General features: G+C 39.7%; 1 protein-coding gene across 1 annotated transcript in view; it reads left to right on the top strand.

Annotated features, from left to right (window-relative positions):
• Window positions 1-21,669, top strand: part of LAMA4 (laminin subunit alpha 4) — a 467,067-nt gene extending 445,398 nt beyond the window's left edge. The window contains exons 35-40 of the mRNA XM_078648567.1: window positions 3,764-3,919; window positions 11,284-11,443; window positions 12,592-12,722; window positions 14,504-14,597; window positions 15,611-15,730; window positions 21,055-21,669. Coding sequence (XP_078504693.1) covers window positions 3,764-3,919; window positions 11,284-11,443; window positions 12,592-12,722; window positions 14,504-14,597; window positions 15,611-15,730; window positions 21,055-21,200 — 807 coding nt within the window. The 3' untranslated portion in view covers window positions 21,201-21,669. The remainder of the gene's footprint in view (window positions 1-3,763; window positions 3,920-11,283; window positions 11,444-12,591; window positions 12,723-14,503; window positions 14,598-15,610; window positions 15,731-21,054) is intronic.
• Window positions 21,670-21,984: the final 315 nt, after the last annotated feature.

Below are 21,984 nucleotides of genomic sequence, written 5' to 3'. Positions count from 1 at the left end.
GTTTCTTTTTGTGCCGGTGATGAATCTGGCTGCAGCGTTAAGGGAGGCCTGTAAAGGGGCCAGTTTGTATCTGGGAAGGCCACTGAGTGTGACACTTCTGTAATCACGCCCTGGGATTACTAGGGCTTGGGCTGCCGATTTAAGATCATCTTGGGGGAGGAAGGGTTTTAGTTTCATTAGAATTCTCATCTGATAATTTGCTCCTTTGATGGCATTGCTGATGTGCTTCTGCATGTGCAGATGTTTGTCTAGTATAATTAGCAGAGATCTTGCAGATTCTACAAAGTGAGGAGTACAATTAAGAGCAGTTAGATGTTTCATCCAAAGGTCGATCTTCTTCTTTTGATGGTATTAAGTTTGAGATGGTTGAGCATAAGCCAGTTCTGAGTATTCTGTAGAATAATGTTGAGAGAACTGAAGTCATCAGGAGAAGAGATTTTCAGGTACAGTTGTGTGCCATCAGCATAAATGTGGTAATGGATGTTGGAGGATGCTAAGAAGTCTGCTAAAGGATCCATGAATAAGTTGAAGAGAATGTGAGAGTGGGACTCCCAAGGTGACCATAGAGGGCTTCGACAGAGAGTGGTTGACCTTTATTCTTTGGGTTCTTGTTCAGGAGGAATGAAGTAGACCATTGGAGGACGGTCCCTGGTAAACCCATCTTTCTTTCAAGTAGGTTTAGAAGGTTGATGTGTTTCACAGTGTCAAATGCTGAAGATAAGTCAAGGAGGATGAGAAGACACACATCATTCTGATCCAGCATTGATAGGCGTCTTCCACTATTTGAGTGAGTGCTGTTTCTGTGCTGTGGTCTTGGCGGAAACCAGACTAGTATTGCTTTAGGAATTGGTACTGATTCATGTGATTACAGAGTTGGATCTGTACACATTTCTCGATAAGCTTCGCCAGAGTGGGAATGTTGGAGATTGGATGGAAATTGTTTAAGTGTTGCAGTCTGCCGTTGGTTTTGTTTAGGATGGGGGTTACCTCTCCTTCTTTTAGACAATCAGGTATGGTGCCCTGGAGGAGAGAGGCATTTTCGATCTTAGTCCATTGAGGGAGGATAGACAATTTGATCTCCTTAAAGATAGAAGGAGGTAAAGGGTCAATCAAGTGATTTGATGGTTTCAGCAATGTGAGCAAGTAGTGAATGTCACTTTCCTAGAAGGGGTGAATGTGTGCCAGAAGGCATTTTTTGAGGGGGTAGACCTCAGGGTGATCGATCTGGAAATAAGACTGTGATTGATGATTAATGGTGGGGGATAAAGCAATCACTATATCTTCTGTAGCCAAATGGTTGGTTTGAAGTAAACACCTGTTGGCAGACTTGAGTTTTACGTTCCTTTGGTAAAGGACAAACAGTTTTGCAAGGTAATTGGTTGCCATTACGCATCCTGGATAAAACGCAAACTGTTTTGAAGGGCTCTCTTTCTATTATTGGGAGCGAGTGCAGGGATGTAAAGGCCAGAGGGGTGTGGTCAGAAAACAGGCAAGTTGCATGATTTTTAACGTATTGGAGTGGTAAGAATGATGTACTAGGGAGACAAGACTATAGGCTGTTGCAATAATCCATGCAGGTTGGGAGGAAGAACCCATTTGACCCTCTAAAATAGCAAATGGTTATTTGCTTCTAGAAGGTGACCAGCTATTCTTAGACAAAAGAACAGACCTGGATTGAGTCATGTAGAAGTTCTCCCATTCACATGAGACGTGAGACACAAAGCACTCATACCCAGTTTTTTCTTGGAAAATGACAACCTCAAGGGTCTAATGAAGGAGAAAGCCAGCCTCAGCAGGCCTTGGGTCAGAAAAGAGCTGTCAATGTGAATGCATTCTGCAAGAATATTGTGTGATTGACAGTGGTTTTTAATTGGGCTCTCTTCTGAACTATTTCTGATAGAGTGGTTGGTTGGCTTGCCACCTTGCCCAGCCACTGTCACTATGTGACAGAGACCAGTGAAAAGATCAAAGCACTTGACATAAGCACCAATTGCATTGAAGACTGGCACATTCATTTTTAGGCACGGGAAATTAAGTGATTTGTCCAGAATCAGAAGACGTTGAGCTGCCCATCAGACTCAAACTGGTTCCCCAGCTTCAAAGTCAGCTGCTCTAGCAGCTAAGCCACATAGGGAAAGGGTTGTCAAGCACCAGCTCTGAGCCAAAGTTGCCATATTATCCTTACCAGGCAACTACTTTATTCAGACACACAGCCAATGTCACCCCGTCTCTCCTAATGAGAATGGGATGGCCTAGCTACAATCATGGGAGCCTTGCAAATCCAAAGTATGAGTTTAGCTGATCTCCTATGTGGCTGGTAACAAGCCATGTAAGGAGGCTTACACAGATCAGCAGAACCGAGGGTGAACTCTTGTTGATAAAATACATATGATGGAACAACTTACTATGGGTACAGGACGTGTGGAAACCCTCCATTGACTACAGTGTAGCTAAAGTACTGGTTATTACCACCCAAGCATTAGAGCCCTGAGCAATCACACAGATCAGCATAACTGAGGGTAAACTCTTGTGATGAAATACATATGATTGAACAACTCCCTGTGGGCACAGAAAGTGTGGAAACCCTCCATTGACTACAGTGTAGCTAAAGTACTGGGTATTACCACCCACGCATTAGAGCCCTGAGCAATCACTTGGCTTTTAGACAAGCTCTTAAAACCTATGTGCTCGCATAAGAGTTTCTGAAATTTCTATACTCCTAGTTGCCATAGTTATTTTATGCACCACACAACTTATGGATGTTGGTGCGCCTTGCAAGTTATAAATACATAAATATTAAATTAATAAATAGATGTATCATAGAATGATCAACAACAAAATATAATGTTTGGTATTTTTATTAATTTTACTCTAATATTAATTGCCTTTGCTACTATTTATATGTTTATCATGCCTATTCTAATCTGTAAATTCTACAATAGTTCAGGGTATAATAAACGTCCATTATCATAACAATGTATTGTTTATGTGCTGATGTGGGGAGGTAAAAGCATGGTTGCCATGTAATATTGCCGGCAAGTTCTATGGCAGGTCTCTTGTCCGCCAAAAGCCCGATTCTCTGATGCTTTTGGTCCAAAGGAAGAGGTTTGAGGTACCTGTCTAATTTACTTTTCTCCACGGAGATCCAACCACATCCTCATCTCTTTGTAATATCTGACTGGGTGTGCCCCAAAAATGAGTTACACATCACCTCCTGAACAATATTGCCTAAACAATATTTGGACCATGGGTTAGTGTCAGATAAGTGCTCACATTTTTCAAAGCACTAGAATGTTCCTGTTCTTGTACTGTAAATACTTTTGTTTGAATACAGGCAGCAGTTAATTTGTGAAAAAATAAAATGCTGGGGCTCACGTCAGGCAGCTTGCATGAGCCGCTTGCTCCTATTAGCGCCGCCTATGACAGGAGCAAATACTAACCATGAAACCCTACAAGTGGGGAGAGCATGTAGCGTAATGGCCAGAGCTCCCTACTTTGGTTCGAGTCTGGCGTAGGTTCAACATCCTGTGATTCTGGGCAAAGCATCTAATCTCCCCGTACCTACCAAAATTGAATATTTTCTTAACAGGTCCTCATGAAAAGCACTCCACTACCTTTTGGTCGAGTTTGCACTATAAGCGTTGGTGTTGATGATTAAGTGCTGGTGCTGTGCGCCGGAAAGGACCTGTTCAAATTAATCACTGAATACAGGACAGATAAATATTTACCCGTGTTTTCTTTGCTGTGACTTTCCCCTTTGCAGGTGATATTTGTGCGTGAAACAAACAAGGGTCGAATGATTATTGATGGTCTTCGAGTGGTGGAAGAAAGTGTTGATGCTGTAGATCCTACCTGGCAAGTCATTGACCCAATTTATTTGGGAGGTGTCGCTCCAGGAAAAGCTGTAAAACATGTGCAGGTAAGCCAGAAGTTTTTATTAAATCTGTAGAAGCAGAATATTTCATCTTCAGTCTGTTTTTTATGGACTTTCCAGGCTTTTTTCAATGGTTAACATTAATATTAGATACGGGCCGTGGATGTGATTAAATTAGGTGTGGAGGTGGGGAGTCACCAGCTTGGAAACGCTGGCGTGAAAATTTACCCCTGCCACGTGTCCAGGAAGCCTGCTACCATTATTAATAGAATTGAGAACACTCTGATATGAGAGTGTTTGCACCTGGGAATTCCTGTGCACCTATTACAAGTTCGTAATTTTCAATTTTTTATCTACCTGGTTTGAAGTAGGCGCCTTAGCGTGCACCTCCCTACAGGTAAGAATATATACTGGTCCTGAGGAATGCTGAGCTGAGTTTGGGCTCAACAGCTGAAACATGTCGACCACCTTTCTAGGACATTGGGTTCAAATTCACACGACCCTAATCATGTCCGAATGTTCACTCTGTTTTTAATTGGGTTAGAGCTACCCCTTTATTAAAATAGTCTTTTGCTGAGGGAGTAGTCAATACTCATTTTAACAAGCACTTATCTCTTATACTATTCACGTACTAACAAACGGGAACGCGATGAAGACAACTGGCTACCTGCCTTGTGTAGGTGCCTGAGGGTTCCCCTTTTTCCTCACTATGAGCGCTTTACAGTACATTTTTCCTGCGTTCTTTATACACTCACGGGTGGTGGTGGTGGAATAATTTCTCTACCCCCTTCCACCTGCGAAGTTGTTTTTTGTCTTTCATGTTATTAAGGTACTCTTCTGTTGTTTTGTTATATATATATATATAAAATTAATATTAAGCAAATTTCCTAAGTATAATATCATCCATGCGAAAAATAAAACTGCGAACCTATGACCTGCAGAAACATTTATCACTCCAAATGCATTTAATTGAGGGCTGTGGTCCAATCTAACAAAAAGTGAAATGGAGTTGTAGTTCAACAATGGCAAGAATGCAAAACATCTCCACTGATGCTCATTGCTTGTAGATCCACTATATTCATATTCAATGTGATTACTCTAAACCCTAACTGGAATTAATGATTTTTGTAGGCCAACTAGCCAAGCATTTATATATCCTCATTAGTCAAGTGTTCGAACAAGACAAGTTGTTTTAGATCCATCGGTTAAGTAAGAAATCTGGGGATACATGATTTACATATTTCATGAATTCAAATTCTATTAAAGTACTTAGTTATTAGTTCTTCTATATCTTTTACTTAATTTGCTAACTGGTGCCTATCCCATGGAAATTGCCTTTGTATTCTTGATGTTACTTTTACAAAGCAAAGTCCCCAAAACTATGATTATGCAGGGGAACTATTGGTCCCCATGTTGAGACCCATAGTAGAGCAATCAAACAGGCAGTAGCATAAGCAGAAAAATATATGTGGTGAAGAGGCATTAAGTGGGTTTGTATTACTTGATTATGATATCATTATTGGTATCCATGTCCTTGTCATTTAAGGAAAAGGGACTCTACCAACAACTTGCCATTTTCACAGATACAAAAACATTTAGATTTATCGTTTTTTACCTTGACAAGTAGTACAGTGTTTTAGGCTACATTCACCTTATTAACACATCCACTAAGGGTGTGCCATATACATATGAAAGGGTTTCCTTCTTTTGCCTCAATCTTTCATCATTATTTCATCATGCTATTCTCTTCCTTTTGACTTCTTGGATGCATTGCCTTCTATATTTACAATGTAAACAATTCATGGTTTGCCCTCTTTGTTTTTTTGGGACCGGTGCTGGGACTAGTACTGTGTGTTTCTTGAATGGGACACAGTAAGGGTGACTTTTTATGGTTCACCTTGACAATGATTGTGGGATGTTGCTTGAGAAGATCTCACTCCTTTATCAACCAAATACCCAATTTCGCACAGTACGTTACATTTTGTGCAACCATCAAAGATGAACCAAAGCAGAATCTCTATCATCTGTAGAATATATGCAACCATTAAGGAATTTAACCCGGGAATCTTAGATGAAGTCAAGTAATCAAAAACAAGTTGTGATTAAAAAACTACTGCACCATAACAATGTTGATTAAAGACATACAATTTAAGTATGACGTTAATGTATTACTCAGTACAACCACAATAATCTGGCATAAAGCAAAGGCCTAACTTTGTCAACATGATGCCTCAAAAGGTTGTGGATATTATGCTCTACAGAAATAATAAGCAGAGATTCTTATTGAGGCAAAGTCACATCAGCAAAGCATTAATTTAATCCATGTTCCACTCTGTGGACCTCAGCAATCCAACAGTATCCACTCAGGTTAAGTAAATTGTCTGTTTCATATTCTGAAGAGAGAGTATTTTGCTAAGATTATTAGTGAATTCATATTGTTAATAGCAATGTTACCAACACCACTAATTAGAAGAATTTAAAAACTGTATGACCTGAGTTACATATTAAACTCCTCACTGAAGGGACGATTTATTAAGGTTTCACACAACAGAACTCAGAAAGACACCCTCCTGCACTGTGCTGAATGAAAGGGCGAGGGCAAGAGTGTGTCATATTTAACATTATATGGCACAGTCCTGCCCTGTCCTTGTACTGGTGCACAATGTGCTGCCTTGCGCCAATGCAGACAACCTTGCACCTTGGAGCAAGGGTGCCTGCATTATAAGTAGGATGATTTTTGTGAAGTAAGAAGACCTTCCTGCATAAAACAATCCTTAGAGAAATTTCGCTTCTTCTTAGTGTGCTGCAGAACACAGCACACTTAGAAAGAGGACACAACAAGGAGAAATAAAGATATTTCTCCTTGTTGTGCTTCCCCTGGGAAGATGTAGCATTTTGACGCATTCCCAGGTCCACCACTAATGGTAAATCTGAGAATGCACCAAAATCCATGAGTAGAAGCGTGGGAACACCCAAGCTCCACCCAGGGAACATCTTTGCAAGGCAGAGTAACGCAAGACAGAGACTTGTACTGGCTTGCTGTACTCCAGATTTACCATGCCATGCAAGGTCATACAAGGTGGCCATGCGTGACTTGAATAATCTCATTCTAGGTTATGTATCGCCCTACCTTGCCTTGCGTTACGAAAGGAAAGCACAAAACATTGAGTGTCTTAACGTGCACATTATCGCCTGGGATTGCAGGTAAGTAATGCACCCACAATATTTATACATAAATAAATATTCTGAAAAACTTCAGCTTCATAGGGACATTTTTCTCTCTGTACTGTGTGTTTCTAGGGCCATAGATTGCATATTGTACCGTCACAGAGAGCTGCAAAATGACTTGCCTATTGAATAATTATCAGGCATGTTGCAATTCCCAGCTTTTTCTGATTGACTGTGAATTCAGGGATGCAGTCCTGCAAGGCACAGAAGCCCACCCTTCCTCTAGTTGCATTTTCAAAAGGAGGAAAAAACCTCTATGCACTCCATCGCTGTTATTGTAAAAAAAATATATAATTTATATGCAGTTTGAGAAGGCCAATACTATTCCGTAATGGGAAAGATGTCCAAACATTCAGCTTCTCCTTTGCGAATCAGTTACCAACCCAACTCTGGGATCAGTAACTGATGAATGGCTTGCAACCACAATTGTGGTCATAAACTATTGATACATACCTTTGTAACCTGTAAATAGGCCCTCCTTGTGGCGATTTAGAAAGGATTGGGGAGCCCTTTTAAGATTCAGAAAAAACTTTTCTGACTCATAAAAGGGTGTTTGTAGATTGAAAAAGCCTCTTCCCACTGATTATGCAAAATGTTGGGTTTGCAACCGCAAATGCACTTTGTAGATTAGACCCTAAAGAAACTATTTGCAGAAATTGAGAATAATGAAAACAAGGTCAGTGAAAGTAACACATTTGAGAATGCTAAATCGGTCTTAGACAATTCTCAGCATACAGTTAATCCTTTCCACTCAATAAATCTGGGAAGCAAAATTGAGAAAGTAAATTAAGTTAACACGATTTATAACTAGGAAATGACATACCCATACCTGAGGGCGGACTATTATTCTCAAATAAACAACCAATAATAATGGCTCTAATTGATGGAATCATTACCATGTAACAGAGCTGTCAACTTTTCCAATTTTTCATGCAGCTCTGATGACAAGGGACATTCCAGCCATAGCAAAAGCTGTTCTCAACCTCCTTTAGCATTCTCCACAGCCTGGTAGCATGTAAAATGAATTACGCCACACATTGAGCTTGGTATTACAGGTCTTTATTCTTTAGAGTGTAACCGTTAAGTGTACTACGTCATACATTTTATTAACCACACCCAATCACTAACTTCACTAGACTAGGGAGTCCCTTAGGGACCATAAGGGTCCCACTCTTCATAAAACACAAGACACTACAACACCCACTTCCATATTTACAAATCCAGGATCACCACAATTTTTTAGGACAAGCGGGTCAATAGGGTAGAGGCAAAGGACTCCCAGTTGCAGCATGCCAGCAGCTGTCCAACCGTCTTAAAGAAATTTGAAAAATATTATAGGCAAAAACATAATAAATCAACCGTTTTCTCTATCAGACTATTTACTCTGTGAATGACTACATTGTGCTTTGGCACAATGCTGTCACTCTCACAGAAGGAAACCAGTGGCTGACCACACAAATGGGCTGACCCATTGCCTCATTCTCTATGCACTGAAGCAAAATGTGAATGTCACTACAATACAACAATGGACGAGAACAGCTAACTGAAAGCCACTCAATGAATGTATGCATTTTTAAGAATTCCTTTAGAAAAGCAAACTGACCACCACCATCCTTTTGCCTATTTGTTGCCACTAGCCCAGCACACTACAGTTCAGTTGACAAAGATACAGAGACACAGTGATCTGAAAATATAGAAAGCAGTCTTGTGATGTGTTCATGGATTAGTGGATATGAAACATAAACATGCTATAAGCATGATAATGCCCTCCGGGACTCTGGTGTGTAATTCGAACTTTGGGAGGCAGAGGGTTTCCAGGAGAGCAGCTACACATACATTAATGTGCTGTAGGGAAGTGAGCTTTCCACGTAGCCAATTGCACTGCAGATGGCAGGTTAGATGCAATTCCGTTATTAGTAGTTCATTTTGAAGTTTGTCATGGTCTGAAACAAGCCTATCTTAATCATGTCTGTATGACTGTGTATTTTACCTAAAAGCACCCATTTTGTGAAAGACTATATTTACGTGTATTAGATTTAAAATTGAGCCTTAACCATCATTTAGTGAAAATATATACAACCTCTTCGAAAACGAAATGAAATATTGTCCCTGTCAATGAAATGAAGGGTATATTTTAAATGTGAACATTGATAGATCTTATAGTTTGATTCGTTAGCGTGCACAACAAAATGACTGTCACTAACACACTTCGGTTGATGTAGTAAAATGGCCTTCTGTTACTTGGTGGCATTGTGTGGTGAACATTGTCAAAGCATCCCACTTCTGACAGCGTTTGGTAAACAATGAATGGACTTAACTTTGGCAATCACTGTACAAAATATCGATGCTTACTGTGCAATAACCTCAAAGAAGCATTGGGAATCAGATGTCCCGATCCAAGATGATAGCCCAGTTTCAACCAAAGTCTTGCCTGATCGCAGCTTTTGCTGCAAGATTTTGGTCACATTGGCATCACGCTTATCTACAAAGTAACAGCCCCATTGGACGGCCATATTACAAACCGTTTTGCACTTGATCCTAAGAAAAACAAGGAAAAACATCTGCTGCACGGGAACAAATGCCAGAAAAGGATACATTGCAAATGTGACATGAAGAATAGCGTATGTAATTATCTAAATTACATTCTAGAATAAAAATTGTCCCTTGTGCACCTCTATGCAAACACCCAAAAGAAGTTGTAATTGTTCACCAAAAAGATGAGAGCATGAGGTGAGATAGAAATATTCCTTCGGGGTAGTGAGTATCGCACTCTATGTACATATTAAAGAATTAGCAACAACAGGTCTTGCAGACAGCTGCGTTTTCAAGCCAGACCAGAAATGACTGTAAAATCTAAATCAAACTGATATACATTTGCACCCGGTATTTTCACATTTAACTAGAAACTTTATTATATTTGGAGAGAAACTGATACAGACACAGTTTTAGAGACACTCAACTTTGAGAACAATTTCATCTACTACATGAAACCAACAACTTGAGAGTTTTTATGAGAAAATAAACGTCATGTGCCAAATGTTAGTACAAAAATAGTGCAGCCTTCTTGATGCAAATTGCATGCCTGGTAAACACAGACTGCGCACTTTGCACCCGATTCCCTTATATCCACCTTGGAATAAGTAACAGAGCTTTAATAAAGCATGATAGCCATAATTTTAAGGGGCACAAACTAACCTTATGTGCTGTTTGGCGTCCAGTCAGGATCAAATCTTGCAATACACAGGCAGGTAAAACTCACAGAACATAACATTTGCATCTGAGCTGTAATACCAAATCATGTGGTACATTTTGTTTCGCCCAACAGGGTATTTTTCCACCAGTTGAGGCCTGAGAATAATATATGTCGGCTACAGAGAAATTTTAAGTAGGAAATTTCAACATTTCACATTTTTTATTGAAAAAGTGGTGGTATCCATCCCAAAAATGTAGCGCCTTATCTAAACATAGGATAGGGAGCTTTTTCTGTGCCAGAGATAGCGGACAGGTATCATTTCAGTTGGAGGAGAAATGCAATTCCTCCCTTCCACCACTCGGGCATATTGTGATGTTTATATTAGCCCACCAAAGCTTACAATATCTAAATTCTTGCCATGTGTAGTCCACTTAAGATGGCCAATAACCTTATTTAGAGTTTGGCAGACAGGATACTTTGTCACAAACATGGAGGATGCCCTGCCCACCATATTACAAAAAAGGTATAGCCTACAGAAGACCCAAGATATTACTGAACATGAAGATGATGACAACATATTGTTAATTTCTGGACCTCCTGACCTGTTTTTTTGTACAAATATTCCTCGTCTTTTCTTCTTTGCAGCTTCCCTTGATCTACGGCAGAAATGTGGCACTTAGTCAAACTGCCCCAAAAACATGTTTCACTTTTTTGTTTTACTGTGGCTGGAATTATTTTATTTTTAAAGTATTTAGCTCTGCCATGACATGTCATGGCAGAAAATGATGTCAGAAAGCATGAACATTTTTAAGAAAACCAAGAATGAGCCCAAAATAGGGGACTTGCAATATTAAATGTTATGTGACAAGATGGACACACGGCACAGCATGTTTTTCAAAGCCAGAATGGGGGTGATGGTACTTACATGTCAATGTAACCGGAATATGAATTTCACCTTTACTTACAATGGACTCTTCTCTTTTCCCAGGAGAACTCAGTCAACAGTTTCAGTGGCTGCCTGAGCAACTTGAAGCTCAATGGCCGCTCTGTCATCGCTGCTTCTCAGTCCTTCGGTGTCACACCATGCTTTGAAGGTCCACTGGAATCAGGAACATACTTTTCAACAGGAGGAGGATATGTGGTTCTTGGTAATGCATAAAAACAAATGAGTTGCTGCATTTTGTGTGGTATTATTTGAGAGAGCTGTAGAAACAATTTGCAATGTAATACTTACTGCACTTATTACCATAACTAGTAGTTGTATGTTTTCTCAGGCATTCTTGCATTTATAAATATGACTACTTTGCCTGCCCTTTTTCCTTTGAATCAAGATACCAAAAACATATTTATACCATCGAACTACCATGCACTAAAGAGCTTGGCATTATCATGAAACTGAACTAGGCGTGAAGGCACTCAACACTAACACCTCCTTCAATATAGTATTTGTCTTTTGCAAACCAGGGAACTCCACTACTTCTTGCATAATTTACTACTTTTGGCATTACACTTGCTAATCTTTCCACAGTAAACCATATGATTTGGAGACTTTACCATATTAGTGACTCCTCTGGCAACAAAAAGGCAACAGACGTAATTAATTAAACAGAAGCACCAGGCCTCAGCTATTAGTGAAAGGTCCAACTCAAACAACTAGAAAAAGTCTGGATCTAGCTTTCAAAAACTATTTAGAAGACAACTTCAGGAGTATGCAGAACACATCTTACAGAAAAAACACTGATCATGTTAGGATCCATGACAGGGTTGTAACTTCTTACTCGAATATCAAAGACAACCCCTTCATCACCAGACAGCTCTAGCGCTACTTAACCCCTTCGACGCTCATGACAAGCTCAGCTCGTCATGAGTTACGCCTCTCGTACGCTCATGACGAGCTGAGCTCGTCATGAAACGCGGGTTTTAGAAAAAGTCAGCACACAGCGGGAAAACGCTTAGCGCGGATGAGGTTAAAACATGTGCGCCTGTTAGATGGTATGTTTCAACACACTCAAGGAGTAGCTGGTCTTTGTTCTGCCACATTGATCTTAACAAATCTGGCACAGTCTGCATTTGTCATAGTTCTTCTGGTGCTCTTCTCTTATATTATGTAATACGTCATAGTCAGAAACAAAAAATTAAACCAACATATTCTTCAACATACATGGTAATGTGTCCAATAAAGGTTGAATATATTTTTGTATATGAAAAAAAGTAATGGTCAGTTCATCAAGTTGTTTATGCGTTGAAATGTTTTGATAGACACTATTGATAACATTGATATCCATTCCTCCCTCAGATGATTCCCTCAGCTTGGGCTTGGAGTTTGAACTTGAGTTTGAAGTACGACCAAGGAGCATTTCTGGAATTTTAGTACATGTTCAGAGGGTGAATGGGGAGTACTTGAATATACATATGACCTATGGAAAGGTAAGAAGTTGTGTGAAGCACTTTAGAGTCTGAGCATGATATATCACTGTTAATAAAGGGTGGTTTCATGTATGTAGTATTCTCACGTCATTTGAATTTTAAATGCAGAATGTTTTATCCAGGAGATACATTTAAAACATAAGTATTAAACTTTATGCAAATGATAATTCAATTAAAAAAGTAATGGATTGAATGCTTGAAATAATTTTAGTTAGTAGGAATCACTCTGGTCCTTCCAGTGCAGGTGATTGCCTGGGCTTCAGCCATTCACATAAGGCTCTAGGTACATGGTGTGTTCTAAAGCAAAGCCTAGTACCTGTCCCACCTGCACATGACACTGAGTGCAGGGCCTGCACCCAGGCCCTGTCCCAACAAAATAACTGCACATGACATTTGGCTGTGTGCAGCAGCTTGTCAGCACAAAGCAGGGTCTGGTGGCTTGATGGCTATTGCATCCACTGTAGGCACCCGTGTTAGACCTCGTGGTCATAGGTTCAATTCCCGGTGGGACCACTCAGCCTTTCATCCTTCTGAAGTTGATCAATTGAGTACCATTGACTTGGGTAACAATAAACATTTGTTGTTCAGCACCAAGATACCCTTCTAAGTGAGCGTGTACTTTACATATATAAATGTTATGGTACTGTAAACCTGGCAAATGGCTAGGTCCTGCACCAGCCCCATCTCTGTGCATGTTTTACAGCCATGCACAGTCAGATATCGGAAAGGGCCGGGCTGAAGACCAACTCCTTCCAAACCGCTAAGCATGGACAAAGCCTGTGCGCAATACTTTCTTCATGCAGGTCTGGTGTTTGTTTGTCTCGCACAAACCATATGAACCTGTCAGTGTGCAGCAGGCATTGGCTACAAAACCCAGAGAAGGTTCTGCAGAACTCATTGTGCTTGGCGTTTTACCATGCACAGTTGCAGTGGTTCATTTTCCTTTTTTCATGACTTATGATTCCATGGTATCAGTTTGCAGTGCACATGCCTAATGCATCTGCAACTAGCTGTGGATCCATGGATCCTCCCACTGATAAATCCAGTACAGACGACAGTCAATAACATTGTGTGATTTGCGGAAATGCAGTATCCAGTAAGCTGGTACTCCACTGTCCATAGGATGGGCGCCTTAGGCCTATCCATATATGCGGATCCCTACAGGGCATTTTACACCTGGCCAGGAAGAGATGAAAAAGAGGAGTGTCTTTACTGTTTACCCTCCCTGGATCTGGCCAGGGCTTGTGGGGGATACCAAAACTCTTTCAGCCAAGGTATGAAAAATTAAACTCCTATGCATCGATTGAGCAAGAAGTGCTGAAATATGCTACTTTTGTAACAATGATGTGGTTTTCTATAGTTCCTCATACTGTTTAAGAACACCTGGAGACATTTAGAAAAACACTTGTTTCTTTTTTAAATTGTTAATCTTTTCCTCTCACTACTTCTACTTTGTATATGTCCGTACATATTTTTATTGTTTATGGGAAAGCACATACTCCTTTACACAAATATGCCCAGCCCTGCCAAGGGCTGGGAAGTTTATTCTTGCGCCTGTTTTGCACAAGGGAAGGTGAGATTGTGCCTTAAAAAAAGAAGTGCCAGACACCTGACAGCTACCCTGATGCCAATTTAGCAATAACAAACAGGGCACTGGGGCAACTGGCACGGTCCGCAAAATGGCTTGATATCTTCAGTCTTAAACATTAGTCTAAAGCTGTGTTTTCACCAAGACTTTTACTGTAAAATTGTTGACATGAATCTGTTTTTTTAATTTTAAGGTTATTGTGATGGTTTATGATGGAACTAAAGAGTTTGCCACCACTGTAACTCCCAGGCAGAGTCTGTGTGATGGCAGGTGGCACAGAATAACAGGTAAGTGAAAATCCCTTCTGTCCTCTATCATACCCGCCAGCGCATGTTTCTTCCCATTCAGTCTGCTTCCTTGTATGTGTTTCCCTCTCTGTCTGCTTTCACATCTAAGGTTCACAGCATAACCTGCTTAACATCTGCAAGATCAGTCCAAACCTCCTTTCGTGTCAGCCAACAAAACCAAATATCCTAGTGCTCAAGAGGCATGTTAAACTACTGCAAACACTTTCCATCATACACCTGCCAATTCCCTGGACAAATCTACTACTTTACCACCCACACAATCTTACTGTGCCATCTAAATTGCCTGCCTTCAAGTAGCATAGGCTATCCCACCTGCACCCCCTGCCTCTACACCTCCCTCAAACTCTTCACGTCCTTACAGACACCAAATGCTCCTGCCCATTTGCACAGTTAAGGTAAGTTCATTGCACTGACACCAGCCACTTGATACACGATTAAACCTTTAATAATGCTTTCAAATTAACCTTATTAACAACCCCACTAAGATCCATATGTCTTCGAATCATCCACCTTGTTATAGTCATCTAAACCATTCACAGTAGCAGAATGGGAACTTTCCTAACTTCCTCATATGAATATATTCATTAAGTCATGTACCGTCGACACTTCATCAAGGCAACATCAACTACACCTTTCTACTCATGGACCACTAATCTTCTCTGTCACCAGCTACTGCAAGATCTGTGCAGCCTTTCTAAGGAATGAAATAAATACAACTATCAATACAGTTTAAAAGAATATGTCTTTGTTCAGTGTGTGGTTGACTTATATACTCCACCTATATATAGTACATACATACATACATACATTTGATAAATGGCTCCTTTTTAACCCAGCAACAGACTCTTACACATTTTAGTGTCTGTTTAGACACCTTCATCGTGAATACGGCAGAGGCACCAGTAAAGCCCTTCTCTCATTTGTACTTTTTTATGCATCCATGCAAATGATGCAACACCCACTTTGATCTTATGTTTTTTATTGAATTTTAGTTATCAGAAACTCAAAAATGCTTCAGCTGGATGTGGACTCTGAAATGAACCAGGCAGTGGCTTCACTGGATTCTAAAGCAGAAGACTTGAAGGCACCTGTTTTTGTTGGTGGTGTACCGGGTAGGTTTTTTTCCACACTTCACACAAGAGGTGGCATGAGACTGTGCATATGTTCGTATCTCTAATGATATATGGCTGGAGATATAATGTCTGATTTAGAGTTTTGATGGATGATTTACTCTATCACAACGTGAAGGCCTTCCCTCTGCGTTATACAAGTACATTATAGCCTTAGAGCCAGATGTAGCAGGCTCTACAGGCCATTAAAGGCCCGCTCCAGCATTTTGGAGAGGGCCTTTGACAAAGGAGCGGACAAGTAATCGCCGGGACAGCCCGCTACAAAGGGCTCTAAGGCTAATACAACATTCCACCCCTTAGATGGAAGAATGTTCTAATTTGTAAAACAAAGGCCTCACGGAGCCTGTGGGGGTTGAAATCCCCTCAGCCTCCATAAAGCCTTTGTTCACAGCAACAGCTGTGAATAACATCATTGGAATGATCCCGGCTTCTATCAGCCATTAAAAGCCCAGAGCACTCCATTGTCTTCAATGCATCGCTCAACATTCCAATGTTCTAATATATCTTATAGTATTTGTAGTATTGCAGAAGGGATATCCGTCGTGACAGAGTAACCCACCCGTCAAACTCTAAATTAAGACCCATAGTGTGAAACGAAAATACTAAGCTATCCATTCTAAATGCACTGTCTCTCCAGGTTAGTGTATTTTCAACTGGGAAAGAAAGGTGAAGGTGACCTTAGTGTTTATGTTCTTTCAAGAATCACAGTGGTGTTCAGAGATATACAGAACTGTTTAATTATTATATGAACATTGGAATGTTGGTAGCTCCATTGAAAACAATGTAGTAGCTCTGGGCTTATAATGGATGGTATAAGCCCGGAGCTCCAACATTCCAATGCTTATTTGTTCACAGCTTTGACTGTGCACAAAGGCTTCAGGGAGCCTGAGGGGATTTCAATCCCTCGCGCTCCTTAAAGCCTTTGTTTAATTTGTTAGAACATTCTGCCCTCTAGTGGCAGAATGTTCTAATAGCCTTATAGCCCTTCGTAGCTGGGCAAAACCGGATATTAAAGTCCTGCACCCTTGTTCAAGTCCCTCGCCTTCGACTTGGGCCTTTAACGCTGGAGTGGGCCTTTAATAGCAGGTATAAGGCTATATTAAAACCACTAATGGGATGGACAGTCCTGCATTTGGTCAAATAACGTTGAACTTCTGAATATCAGTCAGTCATGTCATTTGCAACTTAACGGGTAAGTCTGACTCATAACAATGAGTCATGTATCAGAAATAATTGTCTGTGCAAGCAATATCCCAGAACCAATTTGGACCCAGCAGACTATACTTGCCTCTCTTCAATGATCCAATAGGGGTGTTATTTTATGTGATTCTCTTTACTAACCAGGAACCAGTCCTCAAGTAAAACACCAGAACCCATCTGAACACATCTGATCTTTGAAGCTTAGTTTGCTATTTGGTGCGCCATACTTATGTTAACCTTTTAATGCCCTTTTGGAAACCAGAGCCTTCCCAGAGTGAAACATTGACAGAAGCAGATGATACCAGTTTGATAGGAGGGTAATTGAGCTGATTGCAAAGTTTCCAGCCAAGGTCCTTTCTGAATGTCATCTTAGGGAAATTCTTGCTAAACACAAATGAAGTTATGCGCACATTAGAATAGAATTATTGAACACTCATCCACAATAAACCGTCTAATCACAAAGGGCCTGATTGACAGTTTTGTGGACAGAATACCTCTCCTTCAAATTCTCGTCCACTGTTTCTATTTAGAGTAGGGTGTACTGGTAGCTTTCCATTGACTTTGTTGATGGAAAGCTTACTCTCACAGCATGCAAAGTGCTGGCTGTCAATGTAAGTTATCACACTACACATGAACACATATTCTGGGGAAAAAACTCCCACGTTGTGTGGGTCTTTAGTTCTATGAATTTGAAAAATAAACACCCACCTTGAGCTCAGTGGGTGTAGTGGATGTGTCTAAATGTTGATGGTCTGGCTCCAGCTCGGTAAAACATTTGATGCATGTCCATAAAAACAATAATGCTAGAGTTCCCGTTTAGGTCAACAAAGAATCAGTAGATTATTTCTGTATTCACCATGCCGTAAGGCATGAATAGGGTTTCTGGCTCCAGCTTTGATCATTTTGTTTATTTGTGAACCCCCATCTATTGAAAATGGTATATGATGTTGATTGTGTAGGTGCTAAACGCATTGCGTTCTTGTGTTTTTTTCATGGCGATTTTGAACTTTTTGTCAAATCGAGAAAAAACTCTAGCACTTTGTCTTTGCTGACTACTGCCCAGTGAAAAACAAAACTGATCATCAGTGCCTCAAAGACCAAATGTATGTCTTTTTGGGAAATACTCAATAGCAAGCTGTAATGCTTAGGTGTACGATCAAAGTATTAACGTATTTAAACATGTATTTAAATATCTGTTCAGTACAAAAATTCAATGGGCCTGTATAGCTGATGAAGTGCAGGCTGATTCCGTTTTTTTTATTTATAATAAGTTCCATACATTTTTGGGAAAGTCAGTTATGCAAGCTTCTTTAAGAGTTTATAATCAGATGGGTGGGTGGGAAGAGAGTAGCTGCAACAAGGTCAGCATTGCCCATTTATTTACCTGACTACTGAAATCAGGCATTTATTAGTAACATAAGCAGATACGTGTGAATTCCAATTTGCTGATAGCTTGGATGTATGGACCACACCCTTTACATGATGTCCCTAACCACCTTGATTTGTGAAACCAGTAACAGTAGCAATCAGCTTTCTAAAACACACTGAATAAAACAGATTGCTGGAGTTAAAAAGATGTTGTGATAGTCTCTTCAGTACTGCATTTCATGTAAAAAACAAAGTGAAACAACTGATTGCTCTTTTTGACTCTAGTATATATAGTTGGATTTTCTTGTCATCTTCCACTATGGTTGAAGCACAAGATTAAACAAGCAAATTCATGTTTTGGTTAAAGTATCATTGCTTCAGATACATATGCATTCATTGTGTGGTAAATTTGTATTGATTCCAAGCCTTACACTAATCTTCTGAACCAAATCTGAGGCATTTAAAAACAAAGAGATGACAAAAATTCTGGATACATTGCTGAACAAAATGTGTAGTGGAAAACAAAACTAACAATGGGATAAGAGTGGTTCATATAAGTGGGTAAAACTGTAGTCCCCTACTAAACTTTGTTCCAGAATTTTTGGCTGAACATTTCTTAGATATCATGTCAAAGTGTGGAGGAAATTTATATTTTAATCTTCAGCCTGCCTTTTGCCCTGAGCAAATGTCCCACTAGGACATCCTCTCGTAAAATGCTCTATTTTCTGTGAGTTGAATATGAACACCGGATTCGTTGCCTATTGGCCTCACCACTGCTGAATGTAGCAAAGTAGCACAAACCACAGAATTTAATTCTGTTAACAGCACTTTTCCATGACCTACTTCAATGACATAGACTGGATTCAATACTAAATCTCAAGACTTACATTTAGTAACTTATTTTAACAAAGGTATCCATATTTGTTATGTTATGTTAATAGGTGTTTATACAATGTCATGTTGTTGTGTAAACAACACTGACACATCACCCACGAAATAAGTCTAAAAGGTGTAGTTATAGTAAACATGATTGAAAAGACAGGGCATTTACAACATCATTTACATAACTACATAACACCGGTGAAGGTTAAGCATGATTTGATTTAAATCGATTGACTAAACGCACAAAAATGACACTAACCTAGTGATTTAGGGGAATATTATGGATTCCAGTGTGAGGGGTGCCAAAATGACCTGATTCGAAATAACTGGCACCTCTGCACCATGCAATTATGAATTTGTGTCCCCAGAATGTGGAATTACCATGAAGTTCCAGGGTTACCAGGTCCAAATGTATGTGCTGATCCCTGATTCTGAGGATAGTTCTGCTCCAATTTACCACCTTTTCTCATAAGGTGGTAAATGTGAGTAGAGGCCATGTGGGTTACAGGATGGAGGAATGTGGAGGGCATCAGAAGACAAAGAGGCCTGTGGGCTAAAAAGGGAGCACTGCATGCTCCCACCATGCCATAGAAGTGGATTGAGCAAAGTGCCACCGGTGCTAACCTTTGAAAATATGCACAGTGAAATTGTGGTCAAATGTCCCCAGATGTATAAAATTCAGGTTCTCATTGAAGACTCACTGTAACAGGAAGAAATAAAAACAGATGAGAATGTTAGTACAGAATATCCTGAACTGAACAGTCTGTGTTATCCAAACTATATATACACCATTGATGTTGCTGGGGCAGATCATGTTATCAAACTAAAGTAGTACATTCATGCTTCTAATGATTACATTTCAAATCCTGTCACTTAAGTACACATTTGTAGGAAACAATAATTCCCATAGTTATAGCCGTCTACCATGCAGAAACCTGTGTTGTTCTGATTACTTTATGATATTGCTTGATGACATGCCTGTAAAGGCTTGCAGCTTAAAGTGCTCATAATGTAAGAGGGCCTTACCTTCAGATACCTCATTATATTTTGTCCTAACACTCTAAGCTCATCACAATGCTGTTTGTCACTCTCGTTCTTGATTCCACCTTATGATAATCTCAATTTCATGTAAGTCTTTCTTGTTTTGTATGTAACGTCTGTGAGTTATTTTTGCAAACAACTGATGTGCTCAGCTCTGGAGAGTTCATGCTACTCTGAGAATTCATCAAAATAGACCTGACAAGATTGTTGCGCTATCTTTTGATTGCTTAATGGAGTACAGTATATTGTACATAAATTATATCACTGAAACACGAGGTCTGCCCAACCTGTGGTGTATTCGGCTAACACTAACAATAGACAAGTTTGGTTGCACATGCATGCAGAAGTAAACAGCAATAAAAGGAGTATGCTTCATTATTTGTCCTATAGAACATTCAATTGTTGGAGCAATACTTTAGAACACAATAGGATCATGTCCTTCTTCCTTGTTTCAGAAATTCATTGACAAACCTTGACAGAAATAAAAGTCTTTTTCCAGCTGCTGCTGGAATATTTTGGAAATGTCTATTATGAAGAGTAATTACGTACAACTTAATTTTTAAGTGCAACAGATATCTTTTAAACTGTGGGATATATATATATATATATATATATATATATATATATATATATATATATATATATATATATATATGCAATACATATAGTGTACAAGGAAATTAACTTAAGTGATGTGTATTTTTCATCATTTGAATGAGAAAGGCATTCCGAGTGGGTTACAAATGTAATTAGTTTGCTGTAGGCAACTAAAATGACTCTAACAAAGTTTTTTTCTTTTCTTTTGTACCCATTAGAATCAATGTTAGCATCAACCCTAACAACCCGTGGCTCCTTCACTGGCTGCGTACGCAACTTTTTCATTGATGGTAAAGCAGTGATCTTCAGCAAAGCAGCTCTCATCAATGGAGCAGTGAGCATCAATTCCTGCCCTGCAGCGTGAAGTGGAGTCATCATCATCGTGGTCAACGCTGAGATCTTCTTCAGGATCACTGCAAATAACAAAACAAAGTCATCTCATATGGACATGCCTGAACGCTAACACTCATGTCTTATGCATGACCGTCTCACGCTGAGCAGTCTCTCTTTAGAGCAGTCATCAGGACTCATGCACTTGCAATTTGCAAACACAAAAAAAATCCAATATGTTTTCGAATACAATTTTGTTTCTGCATTGCACTCCATATGCTGTGGACATTTAACATTTACTGTTGGTCAGCTTCATTGCACCACATAATTACATTTTATTTGCATTTTACCACAGTCACTGTCACAGCAACAACAAATGTAAATCTTTTAAAATACTGTGTTAACTTTCAAACCCAAAAGATTCTAATGCCTCTCTCTCTAGTTTGCTTCACCATGATTGTAAGGTGCATTGAAGAATAAAAGCAGATGCTTGAATTACTGAACTGGTGATTGCGTTTATTCAACTTAACATACTGACAAAAGTAAAATATTTAAGGTGACAATCCTTTTCAGCAACGGAAGTAGAAGAAGATGAAATAAAAGCGCAATAGAGGTGATACGTCAGCTCCAAAGAGCTACGATGTGAGAATTTTTATTGTCATTAAGGCTGCTGTTGATGAGAGATTTTCGATGCGAGTGCCTGCGTAAGTGAAACCTTGCACAGCAGCTGTTTCGATGTGGGATGCAAGGTTGATGCGGAGTCCTTGTGGTGAGACAATATTTGCAGTTGAGGTGATGTGTCGGTTTTGTTCAGGTTT

The sequence above is a fragment of the Lissotriton helveticus genome, chromosome 6 (genome assembly GCF_964261635.1).
Source record: "Lissotriton helveticus chromosome 6, aLisHel1.1, whole genome shotgun sequence".
Lineage (NCBI taxonomy): Eukaryota > Metazoa > Chordata > Amphibia > Caudata > Salamandridae > Lissotriton > Lissotriton helveticus.
The sequence above is the reverse complement of the archived record's forward strand: the minus strand, read 5'-3'. Positions and strand labels throughout refer to the sequence as shown.